This window comes from Cheilinus undulatus, linkage group 7 (genome assembly GCF_018320785.1).
Source record: "Cheilinus undulatus linkage group 7, ASM1832078v1, whole genome shotgun sequence".
Lineage (NCBI taxonomy): Eukaryota > Metazoa > Chordata > Actinopteri > Labriformes > Labridae > Cheilinus > Cheilinus undulatus.
The window spans coordinates 35,759,152-35,777,837 of record NC_054871.1 but is presented as its reverse complement, the minus strand read 5'-3'; the positions used below and the strand labels follow the sequence as shown (position 1 = coordinate 35,777,837).

Here is an 18,686-nt window from a genome sequence, read left to right as displayed (position 1 = left end):
TGGCCAGGATGCCAGCACTAATGCTACTGATCCATCACAAATGAAATGATATCATCATTAATTCATAACTGGCGAGGGACCTTTTACTGGGTTTTCAGGGGTCGGGCCAATTCGGTGGGCAAGCCTGCGGACCGGTACTCAGTGACTTTCCTTCTCATGTTTACCTGAATATATTCTTAGACCTGTAATTTAACCTGTGTGATTATTCGTGGCCTCCATCAGGTGTCGACAACCTCATCAGTGAGAAGTTGCAGTACCAGCACCTGTGAGTCACGTGACGGTGTAACGCAACACTGTCACGGCTCCGCTCTTCCTACGCAATGTGCGCATTGTCTTCTGTCATCTTGGCACAGCAACCTGGCTAGGGCAGGGAAAGTATTTTCTGTCATCACCACAGCCTCTAAGAGGTGACTGTAACAAACCATGGGGAACAGAGACGACGAATATGATTTCTTGTTTAAAGGTGAGCGGAAAATAATGTTAACAGTTTACCTTGTTTTTTTGTGACTTAGCAGGGAAAGTTGCTAGGCTTCTGTTAGCTTGTGTGCTAACTGTATAACGTCAGTGCTCAGGTTTAACATCAGCTGGTGGAGGCAGCTAAACGGTAGCTGGGCAAACGGTTTTCTCTTTGTGAGGTATTTTCTAGCCTGTAATTTCTAATAAACGACATAGCTGCGATTTGATGTGGCTTTATATAAGGTTTTTCTCCCAACGGTCTATGTTGCTAACAAGCTGATTTTAACGCAAAGTAGGGCATACAGTGAGTTAGCTCCTCAAGCTAGGTGTTAGCTCGTCTAACGGGTGGATCGCCCACATTAGTTTAATGGATTTCAACTTTGTGATCATCAAAAGGAAACTGGTCTTTACTATATCGTCGCAATGTAAGACTTATCTGTCTCCATAAGAGGACAAATAGTAACCTGCTCCATTTTAGACTGTCTCATCAAAACAGAAAACTTTAATGAGTAAAGGAAACCAGAGTTCCCCTTTGTAGGAGACTACACCTTCCGCCTGAGGGAGCACAACAATATGAAAGGAAGAAGGAACTGTGTTATGGCCCGATTTGCTGTTAGGTAGTTTCTCCAGGTAAAGAGGTCATATGACTATTACAGACTAACCTGACTATACAATCCGAGTCACCAGTCACGCTACTTTAACACCCAAGTCCTGATAACATGTTGCTTAGCTTGCTATCCTGGTAGAAGGGGCACTTTTTGGTTGAGAATTAGCTTGTTATGTTATGTTGTTTTTATCTTAGGGCTCTCCGGCAAATGATAAACCGCATCGATGGGGCATGTCTGCGTAGTTATACTAGCCAGATGTCTTGGTTCTCAAACTAATGTAGTCTTGAGTACTGATTAACCTTAAAATGGTTATAAAACTTTGCAAATAACACCAACTATGAAGAGCTTTATTTTTTTTAACATCCTTAGTTTATTCAAATTCTTATATGTGTCATGCTTACTGAAGAGCAAATGGAGATGTACTGTTTGTATGCCTTTTTAGCTGATATGCAGGTTTAAGTCACAACTATTAAAAAACGCCTTTATAATGCTTTTATTGTGTCAAGTTGAAATTGATGGTCTACTCTATACTGATGACTCATAACAGCTACTCAGGAAACTGTTGAGTCAGACTTCCCATCGAGCAGAGCGTTTTTGGCAGCTCCTTCCTGAATCACTCCCAGCCTCACAAAGTCTGATAAGGTTTTCTCAGGACAGGAAGAAAGCAACAGAAGATATCAGCATCTTTGCTGTCACTAACAATGGCAATAAACAGATTACAACATGACTATATTGCATCTTAAAACCGAAGTTGTGTAATACTCGTTTATGTAACCATATGCACCAGTGGTTGATTGTGAAACCAAAATAATCCATTTGGCTAAGTGCAGCACATTTTTGTCAGGTAGTGTTCATTATAATTTATAAATACTGTACATCACCTTGAGAACAACTGGATACAGTCAAATGTTATACCTGATTACCCAAATATCCCTTAAAATCTGAGAGCCAAAATTTCCTTACTAATTTACCCTTAGAGTGTTAACATCTCAACTTTGTTACTTCTGGCTGCAGTTGTACTTATTGGAGACTCTGGAGTAGGGAAGAGTAACCTGCTGTCTCGTTTCACAAGAAATGAGTTCAACCTAGAGAGCAAAAGCACCATTGGGGTGGAGTTTGCCACCCGCAGCATCCAGGTAGACGGCAAGACGATAAAGGCACAGATTTGGGACACGGCGGGGCAGGAACGCTACAGAGCCATCACCTCAGCGTGAGTGCTTTCTTTGGGTGTACATTACTATCTATCAAAACAAATGTAGCACTTGAATAATGCCAAGTATTCTTGATCTGGTTTATGTTGTCACCAGGTATTACCGTGGCGCAGTCGGGGCTCTCCTAGTCTATGACATTGCCAAGCACCTGACATATGAGAATGTTGAACGCTGGCTGAAAGAGCTCAGGGACCATGCTGATAACAACATTGTCATTATGCTGGTTGGAAACAAGAGTGACCTCCGCCACCTCAGAGCAGTGCCCACTGATGAGGCTCGAGCTTTTGCAGGTAAATCTTTAATACACTTTGGTTATACTAAAGCATGGTAAGCAAGCTTTATAAAGCTGAGCATACACTGTGCCAACACGACATCAGTTGTGGTGGAATCGTTTATGACCCTTGACCATTGCATCCAGTTTGTATTTACACTGTACAATCTTTTATTTTTTTTTTCCACAACAAAATTAGAATAACAGGACTGACAGGTCACAAAGGCTGGTACAATACGAGTCATTTTCAGTCATGTTTTAAGTAGGGTTACTTTTCAACTGTCCAGTCACTATCATCACCAGTCTGTCTGATCTTCTGTCTTAGTGTGTATCCAGCATAGTACCTTAACAAAACATTTTATATAAAAAAAAAAGCAATCTACCTGAATTACTCACAGAAAGACAAGAGGGATTAACAAAAATTACATTTGAAATGAAGAAGATGAAAATATATACCAACCACCTTCTTTCTCTCATACTTTAATGTTCATAAATGCCATCAGTACCTACTGAATTTATCATGACTAAGTCTTAAGGAAAATGTTGGTTGCTACATGTCATATAATTCCTTTACAAACATTATTCATTCTGCTTTTGTTGGTGGTTCCTTGCGCACTGAACGGTTTGATGGGCCTGAGTACTCACACTTTGCCAGTGAGGTCAGGGCGGGCTGTAACAATTGTCAGTGACGTTTCTTTTAAAAAGTCTCACTCATATCCACTGTCTCATTTTCATGTCATGTCATGCTTCTAATAGCTACAAACAGCAACAAGGCCATTCTCATCATCTCTCTCACATACACATAGACAGCATCACCAGCAAACACAACAAGCAACTAAAAAATTAAGTGTTCTGTGTTAGCTAGATATCAGCAGTTAGGTTTATTTATTTCTTTTATTATTAAGTGCATCAAAAATGCAATCCTGTTGTTTGCGAGTGTGTACAGTTGTATGACTAAAATATCAAACATGCCAGAAATCCATCTGACCAGTCGAGAGCAGCTGGTAAGGCGTGGTCGGCTGCCTTATTCCCCAGTACACTGCACTACAAACGATGCACTGTCAGGCTGAAACTTGGCCTGACTTCCATCTAAGTTGTATGATTTTGGTTTTTCTGAATCAGCTGAAAATTGCACAGAATATGCTCAGCTTTATACATAAGATATTTTTTCATTTTTGTACTAACTTGTGTATTTTTCATTCCCACATCAGAAAAGAACACCCTGTCATTTATTGAAACATCAGCTTTGGACTCAACAAATGTAGAAGAAGCTTTCAAGAACATTTTAACAGGTAGGAAGAACAAGGTGTTGCAGCAATCTTTGGTGATGTATTATCAGAGCATCTGAATATTTCTTAGTTTTAGTACTTTATTTTAGGGATACATAAAAATTACAATTTAACTGGAAAAATTTGCTCAGTCTTCACTTTGAAGTTCATTGTTATCCAAAGAGTCATAAAAAACATGGCATCCTCTTCTACAGCAAAGTTTGTGTAGCTGATTCTCCAACTTCTTTGCAAATATTGTTTTTTTTAAGTCTTAGGAAAATAACTTTTTCTTTACTAGGATTTTTAACTATTTCTTTCCATTCTCCAAGATAAGTGGGCTCAGGTTTAAACCATTTCCTTTAACCTTTTTTTTTGCAAGAGATGAACAATTTAACATCCACTATTGTTAAATTTAGATAAATGTTGTCTACATCATTATAAAATATAGGACTGAAGGAATTTGGAAAAAAATCTTATTGGGATTTTTTAATCCCTTTTAATGTTGTGATTGGAATTTAATATGCAGTTATTTTTTTAAGTTCCTCATCATATGTATTTTTCAGCGAACACAAGCAATAACCTATTCTACATCATAACCAACACATAATCAGATTAGGGCTGAAAATGTTTAATTGGAATTATTTTGACTTATAGTGTAAATTCATCATGAGTTGTATTGAAAGTGAGTGATCATTTTTATGCCTTTTTTATTTTGATTGAAAACATCTACAAAATGAGGAAAGTAGGATTTTTGTAAACTGTTCTCAAAGCAAAAGGCACTTAACATGGCACGCCAGAAAACCACTCATACACAGCGTTTGGGAAAGGGCAGAACCTTTGAAAAAAAAAAAAAAAAAAACTGGATGGGTGATTGGATGAATGTTCTGTCTGTCACATCTTTACGGGCCAATCAGAGCAACTAAACACGCAACGTAGCCGCCCACGAGCTGCACCCTTACCGAAGGAGTAAACTCCATTAGAGCTGCATAACGCAAATCATGGCGACTGTAGACATGTCAGAACATGACTTTAGTTGATTTTGAAAAGAAAACAACTCACTGCTGTTCTTTGTTCTTCTTTTAATGAAGAAATGTTGTCAAGTTCTGATAAAACTGGTGCTTTAGCAGCATCCACGCTAATGTCTTCTGCCATAACTGCACAGGCCTTTTGTTGCTGCTTGCTTACGTCACGGCTCTGCTGCACCCGAAAATACCACCCCTCGTCGCTGATTGGTCCTGTCGCTTTCTAACCGGGCCCAAATGATTCAGACAGGAGCTTTGCAAGATGGATTCGCCAGGGAGAAACACGGAAACGGGCGTATCCATCTGCCTTGCAAGGTTAAAAGGCACTTGGATGATATGTAGGTTATGACATACGTGCTGCAAAAAAAGTTTTCAAACATATTTTAAGTTAAAGAAGTATTTAATCTTCTGTGCTTTTAAAATTGCAGAAAGCCATATTTCAAATCAATCTAAATTTTGGTCAAATGCATAATAATAATAATAATAATAATAATAATAATAATAAAATATTTTATTTATAGAAACACTGCACAATAGTTATAAAGACATTACGCACACAAACAAGCAAAGTGACAAGACAACATTAAAATCACACATTAAAAGCCAGTTTAAAAAGGTGAGTCTTGAGCAGTGATTTAAATGTTAAGTCCATGCAGTCTGGGTTATGAGTTAGTGAGTTTCAGAGGGATGGGACAGAAGAAGAAGGCTTCATCCTCCTTGGATCAGTGCTTGGTTCTTATTGGCAGAGAGAGGAGATTGAGGTTTGAAGAGTTGTGGCTATAGGAGGGGTGTGGTGGTGCAATATGTTTTGAACAAATTACTTAAGCTCTCTTTCTTCATTTCTCCCTCCCAGAAATCTACCGCATTGTGTCACAAAAGCAGATAGCGGACAGATCTGCACACGATGAGTCTCCGGGCAACAATGTTGTGGACATCAGTGTTCCACCAACCACTGACGGTCAGAAGGGTAACAAACTGCAGTGCTGCCAGAGCCTGTGACCATAAAACTCCAAGACACTCATCCTTCACATTCTACATCCATCACCACATCCCATCACTTTTGCACTTTTTTTTGCCCTAGTCACAGCCAGCTTCCTCGTCACTCTCCTTTTTGCCTTTTGTTCTTTTTGGGACTTTTGAACTCACTTGTGCTCTTCTCTTCTGCCATGAAAAAAAACTTCAAGAAGCCTTTATGTCACTTGGTCAGTGGAGTCGTTCATAGAGACATTGTGAAGGTGAAGAAGAAAGCAGTGACTGTTGTCTTAGTGAAGCCTGTGAAGTTTGAACCGAGCTGAACTTAAACTGTTATGTACAGGGAGGATGTGAAATACATTTCAAGGGTTACCACTAGATGGTGCTGTGTAAATAAACTACAGGCAGTTAATCCAACCTAGTGAGGCAGTATTAATGCGGTTAACAATGTGATTCTTGTAACTTTCTTCTGACATCAGATAAGTTATGCCAAAAATATCCTCATTATATATTTATTGATGAATATTTGGCTTCATTTTTCATTGTTTTACTGTAAGAACTGTATAAATTTGCAATAAAATGCTCAACAACTTTAACATGTTTGATTTAAATCTGTTGCTGAAATATTTATGAAAGTGTACTTTGTATCTTCAGTTTGATGGGCCCATATTTTTATTTCATTGATTATTTTTCAAACCAAAGGACTCCGATTCTGTGGTAATCCTGCTCATTTTATTATAAAGCAATAGTTACTCCCCACCCTTCAGAAAAAGAATTTACAGAAAAGGTTAGTTGCACATCTGCATCAGAATTATCAAGTTGGTTATACAGGCTCCACCTGTGTAACATTACTAAAATGCTGCTTCCAGTTCATAGTGTAAACCTATGAGGTGCAGATGAGGATCAAATAATTACCCCTCCCCCAAAGAATAGTTTAGTTTTTGAAAGTACTTCCTAGGTGCTGTTGAACAGAGCAAGGACAGCTTATAAAACAGCTTTTCTAAACATCCTAGTTTTATTTTGGATGCCTGCATTACTTTGCACACAAAATTATTTCACAAAATCTACCGGGGTCTAAATTATTAGCCCCCAGATGCTAATAGTCTGTCATGTCTCCTTTTTCTGGATAATAGCCTGCAGTCGTTTGTTGTTGTTCTCAACACATCTCCTGAGAAGTTCCAGCCTGTTCTTCTTTGGCCAATCTCTCAAGCTCCTAAAGATTTGATGGTCTTTTGGCATGGACCTTGGTCTTCAGTTCAACTCACATTTTCAATGGACTTTGGCAGGCCAGTTCACTTTGGTCTTCTAGAGGTAATACTTCACCAAGAGCCATGTAAGTTTCTCCATGATACCTTTACGAGATTCCCAGTTACAAACACAGACAGGATGGTGTTCTTTTATCTTCCTTTTTTCTCCAGGCAAGCAATACTTCTATGGCTGAAGAGCTCTAGTTTGGTCTCATCTGACCAAAGGACATGCTTCTAGTATGCATAGTTCTTCTCCAGGTTGTCCTTAGCATACTTCTGTCTGAAATAAAGGTGTATCTTCTGCAGATGTTTTTCTTGGTCTGCAACCTCACAGTCCATTCCTGTGCAGGGCTCTAGTGATGGTCTTCTCTGAGACTACAGTTCCTGACTAAGTCATTCACTAGTATCTTGGCAGTTGTTCTGGGGTCAGTCACATCTCTAACTAGTTCTCTTTCCAGAGTATTTTTGAAATCTTTCTCTTCCTAACTCTGCCATGCTTGTTCTGTACTGTCTTGCTTTTTTTTTTAATCATATACTTCTCACTCCAGTTCTTGACAGTCAAAAAGGCTGTGATAACTTTGTATATCCTTCTCCTGATTTGTCAGCATCAACAATCCTCTTTCTCAAGTCTAAACTGATATCTTTTGTTTTTGCCATGATCCCTTCTGCAGTGACAGCCCAAACCCTTACTGAGGTTTTTATACTGTGTGTAAATGTGAAGATAACCCTCAGTGTTAACTTGATTTTACAAGCTTTGGGCATTACAAAGTTGAAGCACATCATTGCCCAACAGTGGTTTGTGCTATGGCTCAACAAAAACGGTCAAATCTTAACGGGGCTAAAAAATTTAACCATGGTAGTTTTGGATTTGTGAATTATTTTACACTGAATGAAGTATACCTTGCATTAGAAGGCATTAAATTATTTCATTTATACTACTTCATTAGTGCTTGCAAGACCTTTACTGGATTGCTTTTTTTAAACTGCTGTCAAGGTTGACTTTAATGGTAATTATTGTTAAACTCAGTGGGATCATCATGGTAACTAATGAAAGGCTATAATAAGTGAACAAAAGTTTTGGATATTTACACATTGCTTGTTCTTGTGTTTTCCAGTAAAGTGTAGACTGCTGTTTGTATAAAAACACTAAAGAGGGGTATCAAGAACTCATGTTTTTCTAACTAAGCTGCTTATTTTTACTAAATACTGGGATCAGCCGAGGAGAATCTGTAACGTCCACAGTAGCAAACCTTGACATCCACATTTGTTTTCCATCAGGATTAACGGCTTCATACAGCTGTGGTCACAAACAGACTTACAGTAATGACATCTCATCCTTGCTGGACTAAAACCATGATCTTTTAACGGCCATGTGTGCAAAACAGGTATTAATATTAACACATTTATTAAACAAGAAAACAAACCACCTAGAAATCACATTTAGTCAGAATTGATCCAATGTTTTATTTGCTTTTAAAGCATTTCTTGGCTGATTTTGAACCAGTATTTCAGTGACGACACTTTAAACAACACACCATGAACATTGTTGTATTTAAAAATGTGAATGCTTAAAGAAGTGTAACTTAAATTACAAATAATACATATTAACACACCCACCCTTAACAAAAGATGTGGAATAAAAAGATTACAAAAGTGTTTGACAACTTAGGCAACATTTACATGTTTTTGTAATAAACAACGTAGAAATTTAAAATTTTCCCCAGTTGAATTGACAAGGTTAAACAAAACAAGTGTTAACCTATGCTTATAGTGTGCCTACACTGAAAAACTCTTTGGAAATATGAAGATCTGTTTCAGGTTCAGCACTGATTACTGAGGAGCACGGTTGCACGAGTTGTGTGCAACTTTGTCCTTCACTAATGAACTATAACAGTGCTCAGTGGCCTCACAGACCAGACATCCAGATTTACTCATTTCTCATGGTTAAGTGGATCTGAATGTGTGAAAAACTCTAGCACATCTCTTTAGATTGTATCCCACCACTACCTAAACAGACCTTAACACTTAACGTAAGCCTCATTCACAATAAACAGTAAACACAAGGATGATCAAATGACTCATAAGCTTGTTTGATGCCCAGGGAGTGCTGTAGTACTGCAGGATGAAATCCTTTGTTCTGAGACCAGTTCAAAACACAAACAAATGTTTAACTAGGTCAGTATGTGGGGCAGCCCACCAGGAGCTCAGAGAGCCCGGGTGTAATGTTAGTGCAGACAAAAAGCCAGGGCCAAGACATGACGCTGAGACAAATGACAATAGAAGAGGGTTGGCAAAAGCTCAACAGCACAACTGAAACGCACCACGCTTGTACCACTCAGGTTTTTCAGCAGTCCCAAAAAAGTTGGAATGTCATTTTAAATCACATTTGAAACATGAAACTTAAATACAAGAAAGAAAAAATGAAGGATAAAATGTATTTATACCTTTGGATTGCCAATTACCTAAATGTGCACTGATTCAATTTGTTTACAACACATGGAGCCATGTCTTTGTCTACGTTAACACTGCAGTTAAAAGTGATCTGAATCAGATGGGTTTTTTGTCATGTGACCTTTTCGAATCAGATTCAGGCCACTTTTGTACGTGGTTCTGAATCAGATACGTATCTGATCTTTTGGAAGTTGACTGCAGTGTGAACAGGCAAACAAAACAAATCGGATCTGAGAAAAGATCAGAATTGAGCATTAAGGCCTGCTGTGTGAACGTAGCCTTTGTGACTGAGCTATGCCAATGAGTATCACCTAAAGTACTGGTTCACAACTTGGGGTGCCAGAGATCTCAGGGGGGCACGGGCCTGGTCTGCTCTGATGTGTCAAAATAAGATGTACATAAAAACCATGATTAGAAACATCAGGACAGTGTATAAGGGCTGTACTAGAAGGTGAAAATAAAGAGGATCTGTTACTGCACAATTTTTGAGAAAAAAGGCACATTTTTGGGGGAAAAAATCAAAAATATTTGAGATTGTAAAGTTGGATATTTATAGGAAAACAAACTCAGAATTTCAGAGATTAAAAAGTTTTGAATTTACAAGAAAAACCGAAAATTCCAGAGTTTAATTTAATTTTTAAATTAGAAGCTCATACATTTCAAGAGTTAGCATTACAAATTTACAACAGTGTAAAGTCAAAAATTCACAAGAAACCAAACTGAGAAAAAAGTGGTTTGTCTTCAACTTTTCACATCAATAATTCTAAGTTTTGGTTCATGTGAATTTACAACATTTAAAGTAAAAAAAAAATCTGATACTTGAATGATTTTTAAAGTTGGGAAAAATCCCTAGATCCCCCTTTTTTCCCAAAGTTGCCCTAATACAGTGTCATAATAATGGATAGTTTATGTAGATCTCTTGTCAAGAACAAGTGAATGTGGACAAATGTGTTGGGGTATTCTCAATGAAAACAATTAAATCAATTATTGATTTTCCAAGTGAGTCCTGGGGGGAGTAGCTTTTCTTAGATTTGAGTAGGGGTGGCCCAAATGAAAAAAAAAAGTTGGGAACCACTGACCTAGAGTATTGTTCAAGCTGGATTTTTTATGAAGTACAAGTACTTTTAATTATCAAAAAAAAAAAAAGTTTGTACAAATCCAGAATTTTGGCAACTTCACATCATTAGTTATGAATTTTATACTTTCACAACACTGCAGGCCTTTGCTTACTGGGCCATAAAATAATCATACAGCCAATGTGAAAAAAATTACCTCTTTAAAATATAAATAAAAATGTTATTCTAAATAAAATAAAATAGAGGACCCAAGTGTAAAAAACTTGATCTAGGAACACCAGTAGTAAAGTTACATCTATGGACTAGTCCAGCTTAATACTAGTCTCATGTTATTTTTAAGCATCCCACAGATTGCACATTTATAAATGGTACATTTTCAAACAGTAAGACCAGCAAAATAATACTGAACCATAGGCTGAAGACATGAATTACCCAAAAAGGATGTATTCTTGAAGCCAGTATTTATGTTGATTTAACAAAAAGCTCTCTCCTATCATAGTGGTAATCTAAGTGTGTCCATAACGTACATTTAACGAAACAAAGTGCAAACTGTAATACGTCATGAAACTGTAGATTGTGTTTTCTGGCTGGTTGGATCACAAGTGTCTGTATTGTTAATTCTATCACTAAATACAAAGAAGAGATGGGAATTCTTCTTTTCCTCAAGAGAACAATGCAGTCAGTCACTCATGACTCAGCGCTATAACATTAAAAGTGGACTGGGGCAAGAGAGCTACCCAAAAAGCTGAAAATTAATGGAAAAATGTGAGCATCTTGAGGCTTTCTTGAGACAAAGCTAAACTCTGATAAATCCTTTGTGATTCTTGCATAATTCACCCATCATCAAAGTAATTGTTTGTGGGTGACATTTAGATTAGACTGATGCTCTGTAAATTGTCAGACTAAAGTTTGACCATGACTTCACTGATAAATGCTCACACAATGTTTCTGTTTCCCTGATTCTGGAAACAGCATACATACACAAATATGCACAGCTTAAAAAAAAAAAAAAAACGTCTTTAATCAAAACTTAAACACATGATAAGAAGGAGGCTGCAGTACCCTCCTTCAGCCATCCAACAATACTTGTGAAAAAAAGTGTTCCTTTCAAGGCCATTCAGACAGAAAGCGCTGCAGAGACCTTTATGAGACCTACTCTCTAAGTGCTGATAATACAAGAACCTCTATGAGGACACAGTTTAACCCCACCTTAGCAGGAATAGTTCATTCTTTAGTGGCAACGAAAGAATTTAATAAACTTTTTTTTTTTAATCCAAAAACCTAATAACAGTGCTTGCATGCATTACCGTGCATGTTGGTAGAGATCTCTGCATGGAGTGTGAAGACCTCAAAGTCCACAGTGTTTTTATTGCACAGGATCTTGCTTCACTAATGCTATGCTGTCATCTATTCTGGCATCACATGTAGAAACAGATGCTGCAAAACATCTTGAAAGAAGTCCAAAAGGGCTGTGCTAAAATTAAAGTTTCCTCATAGGCAGCATACTGGTATCTGGAAGGTGAAATTTGAAATCCTTTACAGACACATCAGAAAATTGAGATCCTCAATGAGTAATTCTGTGCAGACAAATCCAGATCTGTTCAGGTAGGGTCATGGTCAGTTTTAGTGGACCTGCTACACTCTTTGGTCCGTCGAGGAGGAGGTGTTAAACAGAGCAGAACTCTTCAGTCCTCTAAACAAGTTGTTTGGTCAGACATTGCTCTGCTGTCACTGTTATCTAATGTTACCATTGCATCCATGGTGATGAGGCTTGTTTCCATGTCCCTGTAAATGTCTCTGCACGTCTCCATGTGCCACTCGTCAGTGCCTTTGCATAAGCTCTGTCAACACGCAGCGTGATGACAGATGGGCTCCTTTCAAATGAGCCTGTTCTCGGCCTGTTTCTGCACCAACAGGAGGAGAAATAAAACATTGTGATGTGAATTAAGTACTGATGGAGCGATCAAACGTGACAAAAAAGCCCACCGGTGTTTCTTCAAAGACTTTCTGGCAAGTCTGATGCATCCTCCCTGCATAAAATAGACTGTGTTTTCATGAGCCATCTCTGTTTGCTCTCATACTATGCTCTCGTTGGCAGACTTCTTCATCAGTTTGGTAGAGAGCAAAGAATGCTGGGAAGAGTTAGACTCCTTGGCTTCAGGAATAAGCAGTCGTACTTTCTGATTTGTTCTCCTCCACTCTGAGTACAACTGGCAGTGGTAGCGGAAAGATACCTGTGCAGGAAACAATGTGATGGAGGATGGAATTAGGTTTTTAGGTCCATTAGCAGACCTTAATAATTATTTTAAGAAAAATAAGCAACCTAAAAACCAAAGATATTTGAACTTTTGCATTAAACTGTATGTGAAATCAAGTTTACCAGGGTCCACAGGACATAGATGGTGAAGAGGGCGATGGTAAGGGCTATCAAGCCCACAGCCTGCAGCCAGCTCCCCAACTGAAGATGGTCCTGTGCTCCCCTCAAGCAGAGCCAACCTGAAATAGCTGCCAGTGGTGTAATAAACAGGAAGCACACCATATCACAGAACAATGTACTTTTCTCATTACGAGGGCCAGGGTCTCGCAGCCACTGTGAAAGATGGAAAAAAAGAAAACAGACATAAATGACTTAAGGTAAGTCAACCACGAACAGAATAGACACAACATAATGGAAGGAAAGCTGGCAAGCAGAAAGATGAGGCCACCTCAGAGATACTTCAGCATACTTACTCATGAGCAGCAACTTAATAGGAGAATACAAAAAGAAAAGAAGAGAGATTGATGCAGACAAGGCAAAGAGTATTGACCTTTGTTACCTCTGTGAGGGGCCTGGGGCGACGCTCAATGCTGAACTCTGTATGGCAGAGCTCACAGTAGCTCGTGTTGGAAGACGACAGCCACTTCTCCAAGCAGCTCTTGTGCACCGTGCCCAGGGTGCCTGTGCAATCGCATGGAGACAGGAGACTCTCACTGTTCCCTCCTTCATGGCAAATGCGACAGATGGGACCATCACTGAGAATTTAAAAAAACACAATTATGTAAGATTTACAGTTCTTACAAGGTCAAAGGTGGTTCTATAACACATACTTGAATAGAAGAAAGCTTTCATTACTGTTTCGGTAAGACCTGTGTGCCCCTTCAAATCATGTTTGTGATGACAGTAAAAAGGTGTGATTTCATGCCAGAATGTTCTTGTTAATGCTGGTTTATCCCTAAGACCTGTTTCTGGTAAAGTAAGTAAAAGTATTCTCTTACGTTTGTGATCCTACGGGTTTTAACACAGAAGAGAGCAACTGTCCATCTATGGCTGTGACCTGGGTAACGTAGAGCGCCTGGCATCCATCACCACTGGCCTCCTCTACACTCTTCCAGAGGCCAGTGCTGCTTGCACAGTCACACAGAGAGCCAGGTAGGTGACAACAACCCCCTGTCGTCATGGTTACAGTGGCCAGACACTGGCCGTGGCAGTGGAGGCAAGGATGAAGAGGATCTGGCGATGCAGGATGCACAAACTTTGGTCTGCACAGACTGGGTATAGTTCAATTCTGTAAAAAGACACAGAGATAGAATTATATTCATGGGAAAAGAAATTCACAGGTTTGGACACAAGAACTTTCACCTGAGTAGTGTTCCAACACAAAAGTTTTGAGGTGCTTTGATTTAACTGGGTAGTTTGGCCTTTTTTACACAACTACATTTATTGTTCTGCATTAGTTATTGTTTTGTGTGGATTAAAAATATTTGTACAACAAAATAACCAACTAATAAATTAGGATGCAACTACTACAAGATAGCCAACAGTACAGCAATTAAAATTAGCCAGCCTTAGACACCAATATATCTGGTTACAATGCATTAAGATGCCATTATTCCTTCTAAAATGGTCCACTTTGAATATTCCAAATTTGTATTTCATCTAATACGGAATGATGCTAATATATACTTCCAATTTATAATTTAAAGAGCACTAAAAACCGGGTTGCAGTTACTTTTGCTGAAACAAACAACCTTACAAAAAAGTGAAAAAACAAAACAAAACATAAATATCCCCCACATTTACTGAAGTGTTTGACAAGGAAAAAAGCAGTAGTTTGCTAATATTAAAGATATTATATAATGTGATAACATCACAATTAGAGGATGTACATATTTGTATATTTTACACACATGCATGGAGATGCAACGATTTGATGCATCATCTCAATGAAAGGCTACTGATTATTTACTGCCGTTTAATGTTTTGTATGCAAGTCACAACCTTGTGCAGGGTTCCTACACCCTTTTAAAACAAGTTTAAGACTATTTAATTCCACTTTTTGCACAGTAAATGGTTAAAAGCAAGAGGCATGCAAGATTTCTCAGTATACCGGACAAGGGCTGAATTTTCTGATTTAATTAACTGTTCATGAAATATCAAAAGGTATGGGACAAATGAGTTTTTTGGATGTGCCTGGAGGACCTCCACAGGGAGGCGTACAGGAGGTATCCTAACAAGATGCCCACACCACCTCAACTGGCTCCTCTACTTCCAGCTCAATCTGGATGTCCAAGCTCCTCACCCTATCTCTATGGCTGAGCCCGGCCATCCTCCTGAGGAATCCTCTTTTTGGAGAAAGATGTTTAAAACCTTATAAGGTTGGCTAGAAAACTATGAAAGGATAAGAACAAGTCTTAGTCAAAGTGCCTTCTAAAATGTAAGACCTCTCACTGGTAAAATTCAGGATTTATAAGGCCTTAAATTTCAAATGTGCAATTTAAGATTATTGAAGACTTGTCAGGGATCTGCAGGATCCCTGTTGTGTATAAATAAGTATTATGTTTCATTATACAAGATGGGTGAATTTTTGTTTTATAAAATAGAAGTAACAGTTTACCCAAAAGTAAAGACAAAAATTGTACAAACATTGTATGCAATGATATAGCTAATGTAGTAACTTCTATGTACACTACATTGTATGTAATTACAGTACTCATCTCAAGTTTGCTCCATCTTCTATGCATCTATCAAACCAAGATCATCCACGTTCTGTCATATTAACTAGGAAGCTGTCGTTTTGGAGTTAGGCCAATTTAGTCAAATGCTGCTGATCTATAATAAAAGTGAACATAGTCGTCAGTGGCAGACAGTGTGTGTGATGTGCAGCAGACTGATAAACAGCTGTGTCCCTTTAGATATCTTCTCACTAAAGATAGCAGGAGGACTGCTGAATTTGTTAAAGCCTTTAGCACATTTGTCCTGCTGCTGGAAGTAAAGGGATACACCATGGTGTGTGGATATTAAAATAAGAAATCATTTGCAATTTCAAAGAGAATACACGTGATATACAACACTAAAATTTAAATGAAGACCAGAGGGTGTATGATATGCATAAAGATTAGTTGCACTCCATTCATAGAGGATGACACCCAGTTATACTGTATATGGCACAGCAGAGTGTCAGCATAGAGCCTACTTTTGATCACTGATACCTCACTAATGATCCCAGGGTACACCGGTTTATTGTTATTTGTAGAAAAGCAGGCACTGCAACAGTTAAACCACAGCTGTGTAAACCAAACCTGTATAATACATGCTGTATATGTAATCCTATGTGCTTAACACTGTTGTTGTGTTGTTTTTAAACAGGAGGTTTAAGACGGCAGATGGTAAAGGAATACTTGAGTTAATTCACAGGATTGTGTTTCTTCAATCTAGCTCCTTGAAAATAACTCTACAATGATTCAAACCAGTGCTTTGATTCTTAAGTTTGGTGATTAAATGGTGGATACTGCTTCTGCTTCTTATACCCATTTGATTTTGTGTTAACCCCCATGTTAAACAGCGTGCTTGTAGGTCATATGTCATTTCTTGTGGCAAAAACCACAGATGAAATATTCTAGATCTTTCTTTGATACACCCAAATTTAAAAAAAGCTTGCTGCCAAACATCTTTGTGAGGCAGGCTGTCGGTGATTGTAAATGTTTGGTGAAGCCTGAAGGCATGAACTTCAAGTTCATGATGCATGTTCCTGATGACCTCTTTACCCATTCAAAGAAATGGCAAACTGGTACTAGAAGTGCCGCTTGCTGTAGTTATTTAAGCATACTGGTTAAAGAATGGGGCATAATTAAGAGGCACATTCCTTGACCCAAATACACACCATGTCCTTGAAGCTGAGACAACAACCAATTCTATTATATTCCTGTTTTCTGTGTTCCTCAGGTTAGTCTAACAATATGCAACCAAAAAAACCCCATATTTTTCAAAGTTTTATTTTAAGAGCCACAGGACATAAATGTCTAAGTTGTAGCAGTCAGATCTTAATGTGTCTGTGGTTGAGTTACGATCAAAAGAGTGATGTGTTGTCATTCACTGCAGATTCATCATATCTTATAAAAGGTGTGCTCATTCTTCTACACAAGAAACAAAGCACTGCTTTTGACTAATGTGAAGCGAGAACTGATTTAATTAAATGTACATCTTTGTAAACAGAGATCATACACTGATTACTGCATTTAAAGAAAGCTCATTTTCTCTGATCACTTACAGCAGCAATGAGCCAGATATCAGAAATGCCATTGCCAGCATTCAAAGATGTTGCCCATAAAGAAATTGACAGAGGCTGGAAATCTCATAAAACGATGGCCTTTTCTGTCTGGCATAGGTCTGTTTTATTTTTTAGTTGTCTAACACAGACTGGCACAAGTGGACACCAAAATAGGAATCTCATGATCTAGTCCTATTTGGTTGTAAGGTTGATTTCGGGATACTTACATAAATTTCAATTGTTTTCTTGTGTTAACACAGAAATTACCCCGTGATCTTAATAAAACAGCAATCAACAAACTAAACGCGGGGTCGTCTGTTTCGGCTTCCGTAGTCTGGAGCGGTGAAGAATATCACCCCAAAAACTGCGCAGCAGCCTGCATAAGCTGTATTTTCTGTGACATGTTTAAGACAAAGCCACGACATTTCTTTTGGTGTTTCTCAATAACCATGTGTAGGCTCCTTTTGTTTGGTTAAAGACATGGTCAGTTGCTGGCCGTTACAGCTGTATTGCTCGCTAGCTGCCCGCTGTCATTAGCTACAGTAAGCTGCTAGCTTACCTGATACAAAATTAAAGTTAACAAGGTCTACTCACCCCTTTCCTTAATGTTTCCTGGCAATAATTACCGTCCTAATAACACCATATTTTCTTCCATGGTTAGCGATGGCTGAGTTACAAGTAACAGCATTGTCCAGTGCTAGCAGCTGATAACGCACAGCGGGCCAGGTTTCCGCTTTCCCAGGGCTTTAAATATACCCCGGAGGCTCATCATCAGCTGCCTGCCTGCACGGAGAAGACGCAGCAGACGAGAGCAAAACACAATCCCGACGACTAAAATTGTGATTGTGAATAACAACAGCTCGCCAAAGGGAGGGGCGTTCACAGAAAACATCACATGCGCAATACGATCAGAAAAATAAACAGACCTATCATGATTTCTGTCACAGGTATGCATTAAAGTTTAAAATTATATAATCTTATCTGAACTTTTAAAAAACGATTCAAAAACTTTCACATATGCTATTAAAATAATATTGGAAATCTAAATTTTGTTTACGAAATAGTTAATTGTAATGACTCAGAGGTAGAAAAATTACACGACTATCGACTTCACGAGAAAAAGTATACTAGTAGATTCTCTGCTTTAAAAAATAAAAGTATTGGCCTAGAAATGTACTCAAGTAAAAGTAAAATGTTTCTATTCTATTGGTTTACTTAAAGTGCTAAAAAGCTACTGAGGTGTTGTACAGTAAAATATGATTATTTTATGGCAACAGCAAGTGAATAGATCTCCAGCCAAGTTGTTCAGGTAAAGTCACACCTCTTTAATAAATTAAAATACAAAGAAAAATAAGTGTTAATCAAACCCATATACAGTTACATTTAACACTTTAAAGTGTCTATATTGGTCCACACTACATATTATTACTATACTTTTTATACCTGAAGACAGAGGCAGGAACTCTTACTCCTTGGATAACTTCACTCATGGTGCAAATTTGACCAAGAACACAGGAAACATCCCAACACAGTTCAACATTTATAAAACACTCTGCCCAAGGGCATGATGGGAAACT

At 38.3% G+C, this 18,686-nt stretch overlaps 2 protein-coding genes across 4 annotated transcripts; one reads left to right on the top strand and one right to left on the bottom strand.

Moving 5' to 3' along the window:
• The first annotated feature begins 309 nt into the window (after positions 1–309).
• Positions 310–6,404, top strand: LOC121512317 (ras-related protein Rab-11B). The gene is made up of 5 exons (XM_041791524.1): positions 310–463; positions 2,079–2,274; positions 2,372–2,565; positions 3,758–3,838; positions 5,690–6,404. The coding sequence occupies exons 1-5, from the start codon at positions 424–426 to the stop codon at positions 5,833–5,835; spliced, it is 657 nt and encodes a 218-aa protein (XP_041647458.1). The 5' UTR covers positions 310–423; the 3' UTR covers positions 5,836–6,404.
• Positions 6,405–8,510: 2,106 nt separating this feature from the next.
• Positions 8,511–17,921, bottom strand: march2 (membrane-associated ring finger (C3HC4) 2). 3 transcript variants are annotated; one of them, XM_041791530.1, is made up of 5 exons: positions 17,704–17,921; positions 13,838–15,671; positions 13,390–13,594; positions 12,963–13,172; positions 8,511–12,816 (listed from the first exon to the last, which is right to left on the bottom strand). In XM_041791530.1, exons 2-5 carry the CDS (start codon positions 14,017–14,019, stop codon positions 12,658–12,660), a joined length of 756 nt encoding a protein of 251 aa, XP_041647464.1. In that variant the 5' UTR covers positions 14,020–15,671; positions 17,704–17,921; the 3' UTR covers positions 8,511–12,657. The 3 variants fall into 3 exon arrangements, with proteins under 3 accessions (XP_041647464.1, XP_041647463.1, XP_041647465.1); XM_041791529.1 differs by having other exon boundaries at positions 13,838–14,127; XM_041791531.1 differs by having other exon boundaries at positions 13,399–13,594; positions 13,838–14,127.
• Between the last annotated feature and the right edge of the window lie 765 nt (positions 17,922–18,686).

Bases quoted from the DNA above. Each gene is read 5' to 3' on its own strand.
- LOC121512317 (XM_041791524.1), top strand. From the start codon at position 424: ATGGGGAACAGAGACGACGAATATGATTTCTTGTTTAAAG. The intron at 2,275-2,371 runs GTGAGTGCTTTC...TGTTGTCACCAG, and splicing joins TACAGAGCCATCACCTCAGC to GTATTACCGTGGCGCAGTCG. The intron at 3,839-5,689 runs GTAGGAAGAACA...TCTCCCTCCCAG, and splicing joins TTTCAAGAACATTTTAACAG to AAATCTACCGCATTGTGTCA.
- march2 (XM_041791530.1), bottom strand. From the start codon at position 14,019: ATGACGACAGGGGGTTGTTGTCACCTACCTGGCTCTCTGTGTGACTGT. The intron at 13,173-13,389 runs GTCAATACTCTT...CATCTTTCACAG, and splicing joins CCCTCACAGAGGTAACAAAG to TGGCTGCGAGACCCTGGCCC. The intron at 12,817-12,962 runs GTAAACTTGATT...TTTCCTGCACAG, and splicing joins TCTATGTCCTGTGGACCCTG to GTATCTTTCCGCTACCACTG.